Source organism: Panthera pardus, unplaced genomic scaffold, assembly GCF_024362965.1.
Source record: "Panthera pardus isolate Hobbes unplaced genomic scaffold, ASM2436296v1 HiC_scaffold_1, whole genome shotgun sequence".
Classification (NCBI taxonomy): Eukaryota; Metazoa; Chordata; class Mammalia; order Carnivora; family Felidae; genus Panthera; species Panthera pardus.
In genome coordinates this window covers 72,294,493-72,311,698 of record NW_026526654.1, presented here as the reverse complement: position 1 = coordinate 72,311,698, position 17,206 = coordinate 72,294,493, and the positions used below count along the sequence as shown (strand labels likewise).

The following is a 17,206-nucleotide window of genomic DNA, read 5'->3' as shown; positions in this document are numbered from 1 at the left end:
AAAGCTCTTTTATAAGGCTTAGCATATAATACATGTTTAAAGGGTAGCAGCAGTTGCTGCTAGTGAGTATTTTAATACCTAAAGCAACTACTAAGAAAACCATATAATTAAACTAAAAAAATTTTACATAAACAAAACAAGATAGAATCCTAAAACATGTTCAAGCAGCCCACAGGAAGCTAAAAAAAAGAGGAATGAGAAATGGAGAAAATGAACAGAAGACAACTAATAAAATGAGAGACTAAGTCCTAACAAATCAATAATTACTTTTTTAAAAAAGATTTTATTTTTAAGATTTATAATAAGTGGGGCTTGAACTCACAACCCCCAGATCAAGAGTCATACACTCTACCAACTAAGCCAGCCAAGCACCCCAGTCAATAATCACTTCAAATGTAATGGTCTAAATACACCAATCAAAAGACAGAGATTGGCAGAGTGGATATAAAAACATACATGCAACTGTATGCTTTCTATAAGAAGCTCACTTCAAGTACAACATAGGTAGGTTGAAAGTAAAAGGATGAAGAAAAATATATCCTGTTAACATTAATGTTTAAAAAAAAAGAAAGCATGAGTGGTTATATGATTATCACATAAAATAGACTTCAGAGCAAAGAAAATTACTGGGGAGAAATAAAAACATTACATAACAAATGGGTCAATCCACCAAGAAGATACAGTGCTCTGAATTATGTATGCACCAAACAACAGAGTTTCTAAATATGTGAAAGAAAAAAATGATAGAAATGAAAGAGAAATAGAAAAACCCACAGTGATAGTTGGGCATTTCAAAAGGCCACCGTCAGCAATTCTGAAAACTGCACAATAGAAAATTAGCCACGACAGAGAAGAAGTGAACAACATCAACAAACGGTATCAAACTGACATCTATACAACACTCCACCAAACCATTTCAGAGGACAAATTCTGTTCAAGCATTCATGGAACATTCACCTAGCTAGACCACATCCTAGGTCACAAATGAAAATAACTGGAGTAATACATAGTAGATTCTCTGATCATAATGGAATCAAACCAGAAATCAGTAAGAGGAAGACAATAGGAAACAGTTAAAACTTAAATATACTTAAAAAGAATTCATAGGTCATAGAAGAAATCTCAAAGATAATTAAAAAAAAAAAAACTCTGAATGAAAATGAACACACAACATATCACAATTTGTGGGACACAGCTAAAGCAGTCCTAAAAAAGGAAACACACAGCACTAAATGCACTTACATAAGAGGAAAAGTCTCAAATCAATCATCTTTTTTAAAAAATTTTTTTTTCATGCTTATTCATTTTTGAGATAGAGAGAGACAGAGCATGAATGGGGGAAGGCCAGAGAGAGAGGGAGACACAGAATCCGAAACAGGCTCCAGGCTCTGAGCTGCCAGCACAGAGCCCAACGCGGGGCTCGAACTCACGGACCGTGAGATCGTGACCTGAGCTGAAGTCGGACGCCCAACCGACTGAGCCACCCAGGCGCCCCCAAATCATCTTTTTTTTTTAACGTTTATTTATTTTTTGGGGAGAGACAGAGTGTGAGTGAGGGAGGGGCAGAGAAAGAGGGAGACACAGAAATCGAAGCAGGCTCCAGGCTCTGAGCTGTCAGCACAGAGCCCGACAGAGGGCTCAAACTCATAAACCGTGAGACCATGACTTGAGCCAGGTGGCCCACTCAAATCAATAGTCTAAGTTCCACCTCAAGAACCTACCAAAAGAGCAGAATAGTCCCAAAGCAAGCAAAGGAAGGAAGTAAACATTTAAAATCGATAAAACTGAAAACAGGAAAATAGAGAAAAATCAGTGAAACAAATACTTAGTTCTTTTTAAAAAAATCTTTATTTTTGAGAGCGACAGAGAGAGTGCAAGTGGTGGAGGGGCAGAGAGAGAGGCAGAGAGAGAATCCCAAGCAGGCTCCTCACTGTCAGCGCAGAGCCAGACGTGGGGCTCAATTTCAGGAACCATGAGAACACGACTCGAGACGAAATCAAAAGGCAGATGCTTAACCAAGTCGGTGTCTTAATCCACCCAAGTGCCCCCCAATACTTAGTTCTTTAAAGAAAACCAGTAAAATTCATAAGTCTCTATTAAGTCTGATAAAGAAAAAAGGAGAGGAATGAAATAGAAATGAAGAGGGGATTATCACTACAAATCCTGAAATCATTCACAGCATAATAAAAGAATACCACAAACAATTATATACTAAAAATTCAACAACCTGGGGAAGAAAAAAATGGACAACTTAAAAATTGATTAAGCTACCAAAGTTCAAACCAAAATATATAACCTGAATACTTATAACTATTCAAGAAATTTGTAGTTTAAAAGGTCTCAAAAAAGAAATCCCTAAGCCCAGATAGCTTCACTTGAGAATCTTATTAATCACCGAAAGAAAAACTAACATCAGTTTTACACAATCTTTTCCAGAAACTAGACCCCTCCAAACTCATTGTATAAGGCCAGTATTACCTGGTTACCAAAACCAGACAAAGACACAGCAACAAAACAAATAAAAAGAGAGAGAACTACGAGCCATTATCTCTCATGAACTTAGAGGCAAAAACTTTAAACAAAATTAGCAAACAAATCCAACAATGTATAAAAAGACTTATATGCCAGGATTAAGTGGGATTTATGCCAGCTATGCAGGGTTGGTTCAACATTTGAAAAACAATGTCATCCATATCAACAGGCTGAAGAAGAAAAGTCATGTGACACAACACCCATTTTTGATAAAAACTTTCACCAAGTTAGAATAAGAAAAACAATTTCAACTTGATAAAGAGCATCTATAAAAAATCTACAGCTAATATCATACTTCATGGTGAAAGACTGCAGCTTTTCCCTTAAGTTCATGAGCACAAAAACAAAGTCAGCTCTTACCAATCTTACCCAAAACAGTACTAAAAATTTTAGCCACTGCAGTGAGGAAGAAAAGGCACAGAGATGGCAAAGGAAGAAATAAAACCATCCCTATTTGTAGATGACATGTTTGTCTACATAGAAAATCCCAAAGAATCTACAAAAAAAACCTCCTAGAACTAATTAGTGAGTTCAGTAAGGTTACAGAATACAAAATCAACACAAAAAATCAATCGCATTTCTAATTAAATGTAAATTGGAAGACTCAACCTATTAAGATGTCAATTCTCTCCAAATTTATCTATAGGTTTAATGCTCTTCCTATCAAAACCTCAGTGAGGTTTTGCTACAGATAAGTCTATTCTAAAATTGGTAAGGAAAGGCACAATCTTGACAGAGAAGAATATAATAGAAACAATAATGCTAAGACTTACTGAAACAGCTATAATAATCAAAAGCATCATATTGGCAGAGGGACAGACACACAGATTGATGGAACAGAAGTGAGGGCCAGAAACAGACCCTGTTATGGACTGAACGGTGTCCCCCCAAAATCAATAGGTTGAGGTCCTAATTCCCAATGACTATATTTAGAGATAGGACCTTTAAAGAGGTAATTAAGGTTAGATGAAGTTGTAACAGTGGAGCTCTGATCCAATAGGACTGGTGTCCTTATAAGAAGACGAAGAGACACCAAGAATGCACAGAGAGAAAAAAAAATCACGCGAAGATACAGGGAGGAAAGTATCTGCAAACCGAGAGGGCCCGGAGAAACAAAACCTGCTGGTACCTTGATCTTGGACTTCCAACCTCCAGAACTATGAAAAAATCAATCTGTTGTTTAAGCGAGCCATCCATGGTATTTTGTTATGGCAGCCCTGCCTGAGTAAGAACAGACCCACACAAGTAGGCCCAGTTTTTTAAACAAAGGCACAAAACCAATTCAATGAAGAAAGGGTAGCCGTTTCAACAAACGGTGCCAGAGCAACTGGATATCTATTGACAGACACACAGAAAGAACCTCAACCTAAACCTCACACTTCATACAAATGAACCCCAAATGGATCACGAATTTAAATCTAAAACTATACATCATATAGAAAAAAAATAGGGGATGGGTGCCTGGATCAGTCGGTGGAGCACGAGACTCTTGATCTCGGGGCTGTGCATTCGAGCCTTATGTCGGGTGTAGAGATTACTTAAAAATAAAATCTTTTTTTTTTTTTTTAATGTTTATTTTTCAGAGAGAGACACACACAGAACATGAGCGGGGGAGGGGCAGAGAGAGAGGGAGATACAGAATCCCAAGCAGGCTCCACACAGGGCTTGAACTCATGAACCACGAGATCATGACCTGAGCCAAAGTTGGACGCTTAACTGACTGAGCCACCCAGGTGCCTCAAAAATAAAATCGTAAAAAAAGAACAGAAGAAAACATAGGGGAAAATCTTCTGGTTCAAGGGCTGGCAAAGAACCTGACACCAAAAGCACCATCCGTAAGAGGAAAAACCGGACCCCATCAAAATTAAAAATTTTCCTCTGTCAAAGACCCTGTTAAGAGGATGAAACGACAACTATAGACAGGGGAAAAAATATTTGCAAACCGAATATTCAAGAAAGGGCTAGTATCTGGAATGTATATATAAAAAAACCTCTTAAAACTCAAAAGTAAGAAAACCAGACACCCCAATTAGAAAATGGGCAAAAAACAGAAACAGACATGTCACTGAAGAAAATAAACAGATGGCAAACACACACATACAAAATACGGTCAACCTCTGCAGCGATGAACGAAATGCAGATTAAAACCATAATGAGCTATTAACACACATTCATCAGAAGGTAAATAAATCTAAAGACAACAAGTGACGACATCAACTGCTGGTGAGAATGAGAAGCAAAGACTGTTCACACATTGCTGGAAGGAATATAAAATGGCACAGCTACTCTAGAAATCAGTTTAGAAGTTTCTTTAAAAAGTGAACATGCAACTACCATATGACCCAACAATGTCGCACCTAAGTATTTACCCTAGGGAAATGGAAATCTGTATTCATACAAAACTCTGTCCACGAGTATTTATAGTACCTTTATTCACAATAGCCTCAAACTGGTAACAACCCAGGTGTCTTTTATCAGGTGAATGGCTAAACTATATGGCATATTCAATTAAAACAAACAAACCCACAAACGTACTGATACATGCAACAGCTTGGATACATCTCCAGAGAATTAATCAGGCGGAGTTGAAAAAAAGCCAATCCCCAAAGGTTACACATTATATATGATTCTATTTGTATATATTTTTAAGTCTATTTATTTATTTGGAGAGAAGAGAGAGAAAGAGAGTGCTCGTGCAAGCACACAGGGGAGGGGCAGAGAGAGAACCCCAAGTAGGCTCCAAGCTAATGACGTGGGGCTCAATCTCAGGAACCGAGAGATCATGACCTGAGCTGAAATCAAGAGTTAGATGCTTAACTGACTGAGCCACCCAGGTGCCCCTGTATATATTTCCTGAACTGGGAAAATAATAGGAAATGTAGAAGCGTTTTAATGATTGTCAGAGATCCAGGACAAAGGAGGGGAGGCAGTGGGTGGCAAACGGGTGTGGTCATAAAAGGTGTATGTATACAAAGAGCTCCTTGAGTCGGAGCTTGACTGGGGTGGTGGTCACATGACTCTACATGTGATAAAATTGTACAGAACTAAATATGTACACACAAAGGACTACTTGTAAAACTGGTGACATCTGAACATGGTTGAAGAACTATCAATGCCAATGGCCTGGCTGTAATGTTATATGTAGTCTGGTTATGTAGGAAGTAACTATTGGGAGAAAATGGGTAGAGGCTGTCCAGGATATTTATTATTTCTTCAGTGGCATGTAAATCTACAATGATCTCAAAATAGGAGGCTTGAAAAATGCTTTGTGGGGCACCTGGGTGGCTCAGTAAGTTAAGCGTCGACATGGGCTCAGGTCATGATCTCGCGGTCCATGAGTTTGAGCCCCACCTCAGGCGCTGTGCTGACAGCTCAGAGCCTGGAGCCTGCTTCGGATTCTGTGTCTCCCTCTCTCTCTGCCCTTCCCCTGCTTGCACTCTGTCTGTCTGTCTGTCTCTCTCTCTCAAAAATAGTGAACATTAAAAAAATAAAAAAATGCTTTCTAATCACACTTGGAGTTAGTTTATATTTACTGAGAGATTTTTAAAAAATTTATTTGGACATTTAAAGATCTATACATTATTTTTATTAAAACAAATGTAAATAAAAGGGGCGCCTGCGTGGTTCAGTCAGTTAAGCATCCGACTTTGGCTCAGGCCATGATCTCACAGTTCATGAGTTCAAGCCCCGCATCAGGCTCTGTGCTGACAGCTCAGAGCCTGGAGCTTTCTTCAGATTCTGTGTCTCCCTCTCTCTCTGTTCCTCTCCTGCCTGCACTCTGTCTCTCTCAAAAATAAATAAACTAAAAAAATTAAAAAAAAAAAAAAAAAGCAAAACAAAAGTAAATAAAAAAAAATCAAGGTGGTAGATTAACAAATGGCCACATATCACCCCTATGTTTCTATTCATGCCCTTTACAGTGTGGCTTTGCCATTCTTCCCATAAATAGGTGCAGCCTGTCTCTCAAACCGGTGAATTCAGGGTTGGCCAAGTGACCTGCTTTGTCAATGGGGTATTATTAACACAGTGCAAACAAAGGCTTGAAAAACACTTACACATCAATCCTTGCTCTTCCTTACTGTTAGGAACTCTACCGCGGCCATGTGAAGAAGCCCAAGCTGGTCTGTGAGATGGTGAGTGACATATAACCCAGGTATCTCCATCTTCCCTGACAACAGCCAGCACCAACAGCCAGACATGTGAGACCAGCCACTCTAGAAGGACCCACCCTCAGCGAAGCTGCCAAAACCATCCAGAAAACCCCAAAATTCATGAGCAGTTCCAAACTTAGTTGTTGTTTTATTAAGTTTTGGGGTGGCACATTATGCAGCAAAAACTTGATACATTTCGGAACACAATTTGGTGGCATATCTATGGCTAAAGAACATTCAAGAGCAAGACTGTTAACTGGGTACTGGTAAAAATATGATTAAGTTTAAAGTCAAAGTCAAAGCTAAAATAAAAATGTTTTTATTATCAATCCAATATAAAATCACTACTACAAAATCTAAGTGGTAATAATGCCACCTAACTGCTCTTGCAAATCTCTATGCTGGCAAAGCAAAACAGAAGGGACAAACCAGTTCTTAAAAAAAAACAAAACAAAAAACAAAACAAAAAAACTGAAAAAAGATACTTCAAATCAGAAAATAATTTATATGTTTTACACGGCAAAACAACAAACTGCAATTTTTTTACATAAATGAAAAACACAACACTGGGAAGCGAAGTTATAAACACAGGACACGTCATTTTGTCATTTTCAGTATTACATTCAGAAACCGGCATGGCCTGCCCTTAGAAATAAAACCCCTTTCCCCAAAAGCATCAAAGTAAATCTTCATAAAGCTAACTGTTAGTAGAGACAGCATGACGTTTTATTCATCTTAAAATTTAAAAATAAGAATCTAGAAGAATCTTATTGAACTGCTGAGGCTCCAAATTCTAATGCCAGTCTCTTAAAGTATTCTGAAGTTCCTAAGTGTATATTGAGGGGAGTGATCAAAGTGAGAAAGTTTCCACAGTTCCTTTCCTGTTTTTCATTCAGATAACAATTGGCTTAAGGAGCTGGAAATGAGATACCTCCCTTTCCCACCCTGAAGCATCAATAATATGTACCATGTGTATGGAAACTTGTCACATTTATCTCCCCAACCTAACCAAACTACGTGTTTTTTTCCTTTTGTAAAAAATAAACTCTCTTAAAAATCAGGTCAAATTTAAGATAAGTTCCTGTGGAGTATGGACATTCAAGATTTTGATGATCTTAAGTGTTTTATTGATGACAATGTATACCAACCCATACTTTCCTAATACCCTACTTGGTGGTTCCTAGAAAATACATATCCTCACTAATAGTTTAAGATTTAAAATCCTTACAGTAAAATCCTCTCACAATATTGTTGTCGTAGGAACAGGGAATGATGAGGTTGATGATCCTTTACTTGTATAATAACCTCACTTGTTTCTCAGAAGAATCCCATAAAATAAGTCCTATTATTGTTCCCATCATTTCATAGACAGGAGAAGTGAGGCTTAGAGAGGTCAAGCATACAACTCACTCAAAACTGGAACCCTTAACCACTGTCTCTCCTAAATAAAGTCACATTTATTCTACCTCAATATTGGGTTTTAAAACCATGTTTTTAACTGTGAGGACTTGGAACATCCAAATTTCATCAAATAATGAAATCTTCCCTTAATATTACATACTGTATTCTGTTAATTTTTTTTCTCTAAAATTAAAAAAAAATTTTTAATGTGTATTCATTTTTGAGAGAGAGAGAGAGAGAGCGAGAGAGAGAGAGCGCAAGCAGGGGAGGGGCAGAGAGAGAGGCAGACACAGAATCTGAAGCAGGCTCCAGGCTGTCAGCATGGAGCCTGACGCAGGGTCTGAACCCACAAGCTGCGAGATCATGACCTGAGCCGAAATTGGACACTCAACTGACTGAGCCATGCAGGCGCCCCTCTCTGAATTTTTTTAATGTTTATTTTTGAGAGAAAAAGAGCACAAGTGGGGAAGGGGAAGAGAGAGAGGGAGACACAGAATCTGAAGCAGATCCAGGCTCTGAGCTGTCAGCACAGAGCCTGACGTGGAGCTCGAACTCACGAACCATGAGATCATGATCTGAGCTGCAGGTGGTTTCTTAACCAACTGAGCCACCCAGGCCCCAGCTTTTTACTCCTTTTAAAATCCTATGTCCATACAGGAGGGGAAATGAATTAACCATTATTCACATGTCTTATATGCCAAGAACTGTGCTGAGCAAACCAATAACTTTGTTTTATTTCTTATACTCTTCCAGTGAGGTATCTTTAATTTTACAGATGAGGAAACTAAGGTTCAAGAGGCTAGTTTTCTCAAAGGCAAATGGCTAAGCAATGGGAGAGTTCAGATCTGTACTCTGGTTTGTACAACTGAAAAGTCCTTGGGGTTTTTTTTCCTGACACCTACCAGAGTATGGAAAGCGTAATACTTTGGCAAATATACATGTTATGTAACAGATGAAACACAGCATCCTTTATTACTGCATATACCACACAAATACACAAAATATTACGAATTTGCTAAAGAATTGTTAAGTCTCTAAAAAGTTTTCCTAAACAAAGTAACACTTCATCAAGATAGAAGACAAAATATTTCTGATATTTAAGTTTCTGTTCCATTTATTAATCCAAACAAATCAAATGTCATCAAAAATAAAATATTAAGGTGACCGTATAATACTACAAGGGTTAAAATATGGACTATACTTTCCCAAGATTTACTGAGGTGTTTGCAACTCCTACCTAATTGTACCATAAAAGTAAACGAACCTCTTCTAATTGAAAATACATCTAAAACGTTTAGCTGATGATAATATAAAAAATACCACAAAACATAAGTAGCACAGTAATACTGTTTTCCTTTTGAGTGAGGAAGAGGTGTCATCTCCAGAATAATCTCCAGGAAAGTAGGTAATAGCACCAAAGCATCTAGGTATGCTGCCAGAGTTCCAAGAAATTTCGAAGCCTTCCAACATTTTTGCTTTGAGTGGTTTTCAAGTACAAGAACCTTGCACCTCATTAATGCAATGGTTTTATGAGTAAAAGATAACCAGTTAAGGCTTTGTAAGAGTTGTAATGTTCTCTAGAATGGAAATATGATGTCACTCCCAGGATTAAATGTATGAGATTTTCCAGATAATCCTGGCTGAGCAACCAGAGAACCGTCATCATTTGCAGTCAACACTTTCATGTCACAAAGCGATCCATGACGCATTTCTGCCATATAACTTTACTTCTTTGGTTTCCTTATCAAACATCTAGAATTCAGGGAAGTTCTAACATTCCTTTTATTTTATTTTCTAAAGATTTTATTTTGAAGTGAACTCTACACCCAACATGGGTCTTGAACTCACAACCCTGAGATCAAGAGTTGCATGCTCCATTAACTGAGCCAGCCAGGTGCCCCTCTAACGTTCCTTCTAAAAACATTGTGAAATTTCTTTTCAGACACCACGAAGAAATTTATACAAAGTTCTGAAATCCATGTAAGTATCCAGACTCTATGACTGAACACCTGCCAGATTTAATCTCCATCACTGAATTGTATAAAACTCTGAAATTAAGATTTACCTGCTTCGTTGTTAATCGGAAACTCCCACAGTTTCCCCTCTTTGGTCCACTGGATCATCTCTTCAAAACCATTCTGAAGGGGCTGTTCATTTACCTCAGCTAACTGCTTAGCAAATTCCACATCCCAAAGTGAAGGTGCTGTCTCTGTATAATAAAAACATTTCAAATAATCACAAGTCAATGCGTATATATCTTTATTTTTACAAAAATGTTATAATCAACTCCAAATTGGTGAAACATTTCAGGTCCTGAGGGATATACATAAACAGTATATAACGGAAGGTCATTCTCTGAGAGCTCAAACTGTTCAAAAATGACATAAAAAGCCTGCAGCAACCACAATTGCAAGCCTTGGCTTCTGTTTTACTACACTGCTAGGCAAGCAAGCCCTGAAGTCTCACTGCCCCCTCTACTGGAAAGGAAAAAAAAATATGTATTTTGTTTAAGGATGTTTCCATGAATGTGAATATTTTTTATAAGACATGTGACTTTGATATTTAAAGTCCAGCCTGTTTACCTTTTAGTCTGTCAAGATAAGTCACCAATATACAACTAATAAAGACCAAAGAAATGAAATTAACATAATAACCATACTACTAACGGATACGGAGCACTTACTCTGTGCTAATGCTTTTTCTACATTAGTTCATTTAATCCTCACAACCAACCCTCTAAGTAAGTTAATATCATGTTAGCTTATAACCACCATCATATCACATTTTAATCATCTTATTTGCTTTGGACATGTAAGACACTTTGCAAGAATGAACTGCATTTCCACCAGTCACTGTTGGTGGGAATGTAAAATGGCACAACCTCTTTGAAAAATAGTTTGGCCGTGACTTTAAAAATTAGAAAATACACTTCGCATACAACCATTTGACTCCTAGATATTTACCTGAGAGAAAACATATGTCCACACAGACTTGTATACGAAAATTCATGTACAGCCATGTCTGACTGCACACTGACTGCTAGATATTAAGTATGTTGGCCTAGAACATCTCATACAGAGAAAAGATCATAGCAGTTAGGCTTAATTAGCCACATTTCCAGAGTAATCATAACAGCAAAATAATTACCATAGTCCCATTTTATAGATTTATTCAGTGGACACCGATGAACCTATGTCTTTTCCATGATCATCAACACCATCATCATTACGTTTTTTTCTATTTAAAAAATTTTTTTAATGTTTTATTTTATATTTGAGAGAGAGAGAGAGAGAGAGAGGGAGGCAAAGCGTAAGCAAGGGAGGGACAGAGAGAGAGGGAGACACAGAATCCGAAGCAGTCTCCAGGCTCCAAGCTGCCAGCACAGAGCCAACGCGGGGCTCGAACTCACAAGCAGTGAGATCATGACATGAGCTGAAATCGGACACTTAACCGACTGAGCCACCCAGGTGCCTCAACGCCATCATCGTTGTTGCTAATAGCTGCATCTATGTACTGAATGCCCACTGTGCTCCTGACACTTCAATTACACATTAGTTCATTGAATCCTTGAGAGGTATGTATCAGCCCTATTTTATTGATGGAGAAAGGAAAACTCAAAGAGGTCAGTATGCCAGAATATGAATTTGAATAATCCACATCAAATACTGAAACTCCTTCCATTAAGCTATCTGGCCTCTTGGCTCTAGATTACTCCAGGATAAGGAGTAGGGTCTATGACTATATCCTTTGCAGCAGTGGTAGGAACATGGAGGGAGCAAAATGCGGGAATCCTGGGATAGAAGAACTCATTCAATCAATAAATAATTACTGAATGTAAATTATATGTCAGGCATTATTTTAGGTGATAGGGAAACAGCAGTGAATAAATGCTAAATTTAAGTCTGCATGTTGCTGCTACTGTATTTAATTGGGAACAAAAGACGTTCTTTAGACTCATGCAAGTATAACTTATTAAACAGTACCTTCATTAGAGTAAATTTTCATAAATTTGCATATTACTTTCCTTATTAAAGTACAATCATTTTACACCGTTTTATAAAATTTCAGTACTTCCTTGCCAGCTAATTTCAGTTTTAGGAACAGGATTTCTGATCAAAAAAAGCAAATTGGCTTCTTCAAGAATACAAGTGCCTCTTCTGGTTGTTCATTAGGTGGACAACAGTGGCTGCCCTGACAGTAAATTCCCTTTAAAAAAGAAAAAAAATGTTTATTTATTTATTTTGAGAGACAGCAAGCTCAAACAATGCAGTTTTCACATAAGAGAAAGGAGGTTGTTCTCTTAGCTTTCTTTTCAGTTTTAAATGAACAAACACTGATTGATTAATGTAAATATCATATTAAAATTAGATAAAGTGATCTCAAATCACTTGAGTTTTCCTCTATGGATAGATATTCTATAGCTCAATTTGTTCAAAAAAAAGCATTTACAATTTAACATAACTAATTCCTATGATCTGTAAGCCACTTGGCTAGGTGCTGCTGGGTACACAAAAGTCAGTGAAACCTAGGCCCCAACATCTAAAGGTTTATTGAATATTGGGAAAAATCAGATGTTTATATAAGTAAGTGATAGATTAAATGAGACACTGGAGGCTGGCCTCAGAACTTAAAAATCAATCATAAAATTATTTCTATGAAGTCCCAAAAGCTAACTTAGAATCTTTGGAAATGAAAGTCACTTGTAAGCTGAAGACCATTTGCATTGAATTTTCTCATCTATTTTAAGTTATCACTAAACCATATTTAACGTCAAGCAAGAGGACGTCTCGTATCTCTTTGAATTAGACTTCAAATGATGAATTTGAAGGATTGGACTTCTTACCCAAAGAAGAAAGGGGGAAGAATAAAGAACAAGGACTAACTATGTATTAAGAAAAAAACATGAGACTGCTAAATAGATCTCCTGAATGCTCTTCTTCCCAGCTCCGAAACAATCTCCAAATCACCTCACTAAGTTACTTCTACAAATGCTATCTCCTCTTCTGGACAGCAAGCTGCTCTAGGGCCGAAGCCACAGTTTAGCTTTTGTGATAGCACAGCTGCAAATGGTAGGTGATCATTAATGTTCTAACCCAAATCAGCAGCCAACTGATAGCTCTGGATTCAGGAAGCTGGTAGGAGTTACCTCCCGCTGTCTCATAGCATGCAACATTTCAAGGGACACACGTGACCAAGACTGGCAATGTCAACAACTACGTTCATAAGCAGGACCCAGGTCAATGACAGGATGGCTTATTAAAATACTTGACATTATGTAATCAAAACGTGAAGGACGTTGTTGAAAGACGGAATGTTTGTCTACTTGAGAAACAGTGTTGTTCTTTTTTTATGTTTATTTTTTTTTAGAGAGTGAGCGAGGGCACGCGTGCATGGAAGAGAGAAAGGGAGAGAGAGAGAGAGTCCCAAGTAGGCTCCATGCTGTTAGCACGGAGCTTGATGTGGTGCTTCATCCTGCAAACTGAGAAATCATGACCTGAGCCAAAACCAAGACTTGAACCCTTAACTTATTAACACCCCAGCACCCCCCAATGGTGTTGTTCTTAACAAACCTGTTTCGGGTGCCTCTTCAGTAACGGCCTTAAGGTCAAAAATATTAAGTCTCTTCCCCTTGAGTATATTTTTCCTAAGGCTGGAAAAGAAAAAACAATTTAAGTTATTATTTTTATACACTGCCAACAAAAAATTCTTTAGAAAAAGAAAATTGTATATGAAATACTCAATGTAGAAGTTTAAAAATATTCCACTGACTCACACCCAGACATTTTAACTAAATTTCTGCATCTTTAGAACTGACAACGAAAAACCGGAACAAATGCACTTGAATTTTTGCATCATGATACAATAAAGCGGGTTAAGTAGTTTAATGTCTAAAACAGCTAATTGAAAAGATTAGTTTGAATTGCCATAATTTTTACGTGATCCATTTCATATTAAGGTTTTAGAAAACTCAACATTAGACAGCTATTAAAATATGCTAAATTAAAAGTTGTTGAAGTCAACATTTGTCTTAGTTTAAGGGCAGAAAACACTGCATGTTTAATTACAAACTATAATTATAAAAGATGGCACAGATAAATCAAAACATTCCCACTTATAAAGCAATCATTCTGTAATTTTAACATAATGATTAACTTTCTTTATATAACATTTTTAATTAACTATTGAAATTAATGTCAGAGAGTTAACAGATAACTTTTCCTTGTATATTTTAATCAACTGCTTCATGTATCAACTTACATTCATACTTACATAAATTTACTGGCAGATTAAAAGCCAGTTTAAAAAATGGACAGTTACTTTTAAAATAATTTTGAATACTTCTCTGGATCACATTACTTTTTTCTACAATATCACACTAACTGAAAAAATGCAAATACCATATTAAAATTAGATAAAGTGATCTCAAATCACTTCAGGTTTTTGCTAGCAGGTCCCCAAGTATTTTAAACAAAGGCATTTATGCTCCAGAACCATCCTCAGGGCTTGCATTCTTCTCTGCACCCAGCAGTCCCCAACTTTGCATCAGGTCAACAGGATGATGGATTAAGGTGACTCATGGTAAAGAGGGAATGATCTGGTAAAGTATGGAATTTTAGAAGGTACTAAAGGGAAAGGAAGGGAACAGACGTTTTCATTGCATCTACTATATAGAGTCTGCACATTCCTTTCCTATTTCTCAAGAAAGCCACTTAAGTTAGCATCTCCTGGATGAGGAAACAGACCAACGAGGCTATGCAAGTTGCTGCAGTCCCAGGATTAGTCTAGCACTGTGCCAAGACTCTGAGGTATGCTAGGGCCAGTGGTCTGTGCCTCACACTTCTCTGTTCTCTTACTGAAGGAATCAGCCCAGGGCATATTAATGGTGGATTGTCTCAGGCTGTCCCAGGACAGAGCAGGGAGAACAACTTGGTGTCTTACCACTGCTTTCCCTAACTCTAGAGTCCTTAAGTCAGTTTTTTAATATAGCCATTATATGCACATAAACCCCTGTCCCACTTTTTTAGCTACTCCCTTCCCACTTTCTAATTTTTCTTTTAAGATTTTACTTAAAAAAAAATTTTTTTTAATGTTTATTTTTGGGAGAGAGAGAGAGAGAGAGCGAGCAGGGGAGGGACAGAGAGAGAGGGAGAGACGCAGAATCTGAAGCAGGCTCCAGGCTCTGAGCTGTCAGCACAGAGCCCAACATGGGGTTCAAACCCATGAACCATGAGATCATGACCTGAATCTAAGTCGGACACTTAACTGACTGAGCCACCTAGGTGCCCCTGTAAGATTTTACTTTTAAGTAATTTCTACACCCAACTCGAGGCTTGAACTCACGACCCCCAGATCAAGAGTCACAAGCTCTACTGACCGAGCCAGTCATGCGCCCGCCACCTTCTAGTTTTTAATGACAGCTACTATCATTAAGAATCAAATTATGATATAGCATTCTGACATAATTGCATGGAATCATGGAATCATTTCAACAAAGAATGATTCAAACAAGACTGAAATTAAATATTCTTTTTTAAAGTAAGTTCTATACCCAACGTGGGGTTTGAACTCATGACCCCAGATCAAGAATTGCATGCTCTACTGACTGAGCCAGCCAGGCGCCCCTGAAATTAAATATTCTTGAGGAATCTTAAGTAAAACTCCAAGTACTCATTCTATTTTATCTAATAATATGTCATAGGTATAAAATCACTTTAAATTAGTAATTCAAATAATTTCCCAAAGTCACTGTAACCTCTTGAACTTCCTTTGTTAACTGCTGACCATCTTTTACAATTTTCCTGTACAAATTCATAGTTTAACTTCTGAAAAGAGCTAACTCAAGTTGCTGGAATTATAATTAAAAGAAAATCCACGGAATACATAACACATCAAAAATACTCCACTGTAGGCACCTCCTCCTACAAAGATCAGTTAGTTTTTGTCACAGCGTGCTATAAATATCTGGTTCCCTGTCCCCAACTTTCACTTTATGGGCTTGAAGGAGAGAAAGCAGAAACTTCATGTGAATACAGACAGCTTTGTATTATAAAATAATTATGTAAAACATGGCTTAGCATCTTCAAGTCTGCAAATTACCAAATTCAAATTGCCACAAATAATCTACCACTTTCAGATATTATAATGGATCTTCCTTTCTTTCTTTTTTTGATGATGGCTTATTTCTCTAAGATATGAATAATGATAATTATATAGATAAATATAAAGGTTATATGAATATACATTGTTATGTATGAATCAGAATGAAAAATAATGCTTCTCACAAAATGTTCATTTGTTCAGCATTAAATCAGCTCCACTTATCCTAAATCAGGAGACCTCTATTCATCGTGGGTAAATGGGAGAAAGGGCCCAACTTGATTAATGGTATAGAAAAGCATAAGACTGCTAAACCCAGAACACCTTTTCCTCTGTAAGACATGGTACACGCAGAGTGAGAAAACAGATATAATTGCATCTATAATGCTCAAACACCTATCAGCAATAACAGGCACAGAATAAAGTAAACCTACAGAGAAACAAACAAAACCAAAAAAACTGCAAAGAGCCTGAATACCTTTTTTTAAGATCATTGGTCTTCTTCTGGCCCACGTAATCGTTAGATCCTTCATCAAACTGAATTTGATGCACTGGTCTTGTACTAACTCTAGCTGTGGAAGATTTGGCAATTTTCATATCTGATATTATGTTACTGACACTGAAATAAGAAAAAGGTCAGTTATTAGAAATTTTAGCTACAGAATAGTAAAAAACTTTCTTACACATGAGATTCATATCACTTTGTTTATACTTCACTTCTATGCAGTAACATAGCATTAAATGTTATGTTTAAATGAAAGATTTTTTTTAAGTTTATTTATTTATTGGGTGGGGGGCGGCAGAGAGAGAGGGAGAGAGAGAATCCCAAGCAGGCTCCACGCTGTCAGTGCAGAGCCCAATGTGGGGCTCGAACCCACGAACTGTGAGATCATGACCCGAGCTGAAATGAAGAGTCAGGTGCTTAACCGACTGAGCCACTCAGGCACCCCTTAAATGAAAGATTACATGTAACACACACATTATTAACATTCACACTCCACAGACCACCGAGATTTATGTTTCCT

At 37.4% G+C, this 17,206-nt stretch overlaps 1 protein-coding gene across 4 annotated transcripts in view; it reads right to left on the bottom strand.

The window, feature by feature from the left end:
- MRPS31 (mitochondrial ribosomal protein S31) overlaps positions 1–17,206 on the bottom strand; it is a 62,830-nt gene that overhangs the window by 31,765 nt on the left and 13,859 nt on the right. For 3 of the 4 annotated variants that reach the window (XM_019447678.2, XM_053900016.1, XM_053900019.1), the window contains exons 4-6: positions 16,660–16,800; positions 13,655–13,734; positions 10,150–10,293 (exon numbers count right to left, since the gene is read on the bottom strand). In XM_019447678.2, coding sequence (XP_019303223.1) covers positions 10,150–10,293; positions 13,655–13,734; positions 16,660–16,800 — 365 coding nt within the window. Of the gene's footprint in view, positions 1–6,587; positions 6,701–10,149; positions 10,294–13,654; positions 13,735–16,659; positions 16,801–17,206 lie in introns of all 4 variants that reach the window. The other variant, XM_019447675.2, reaches the window with a different exon arrangement.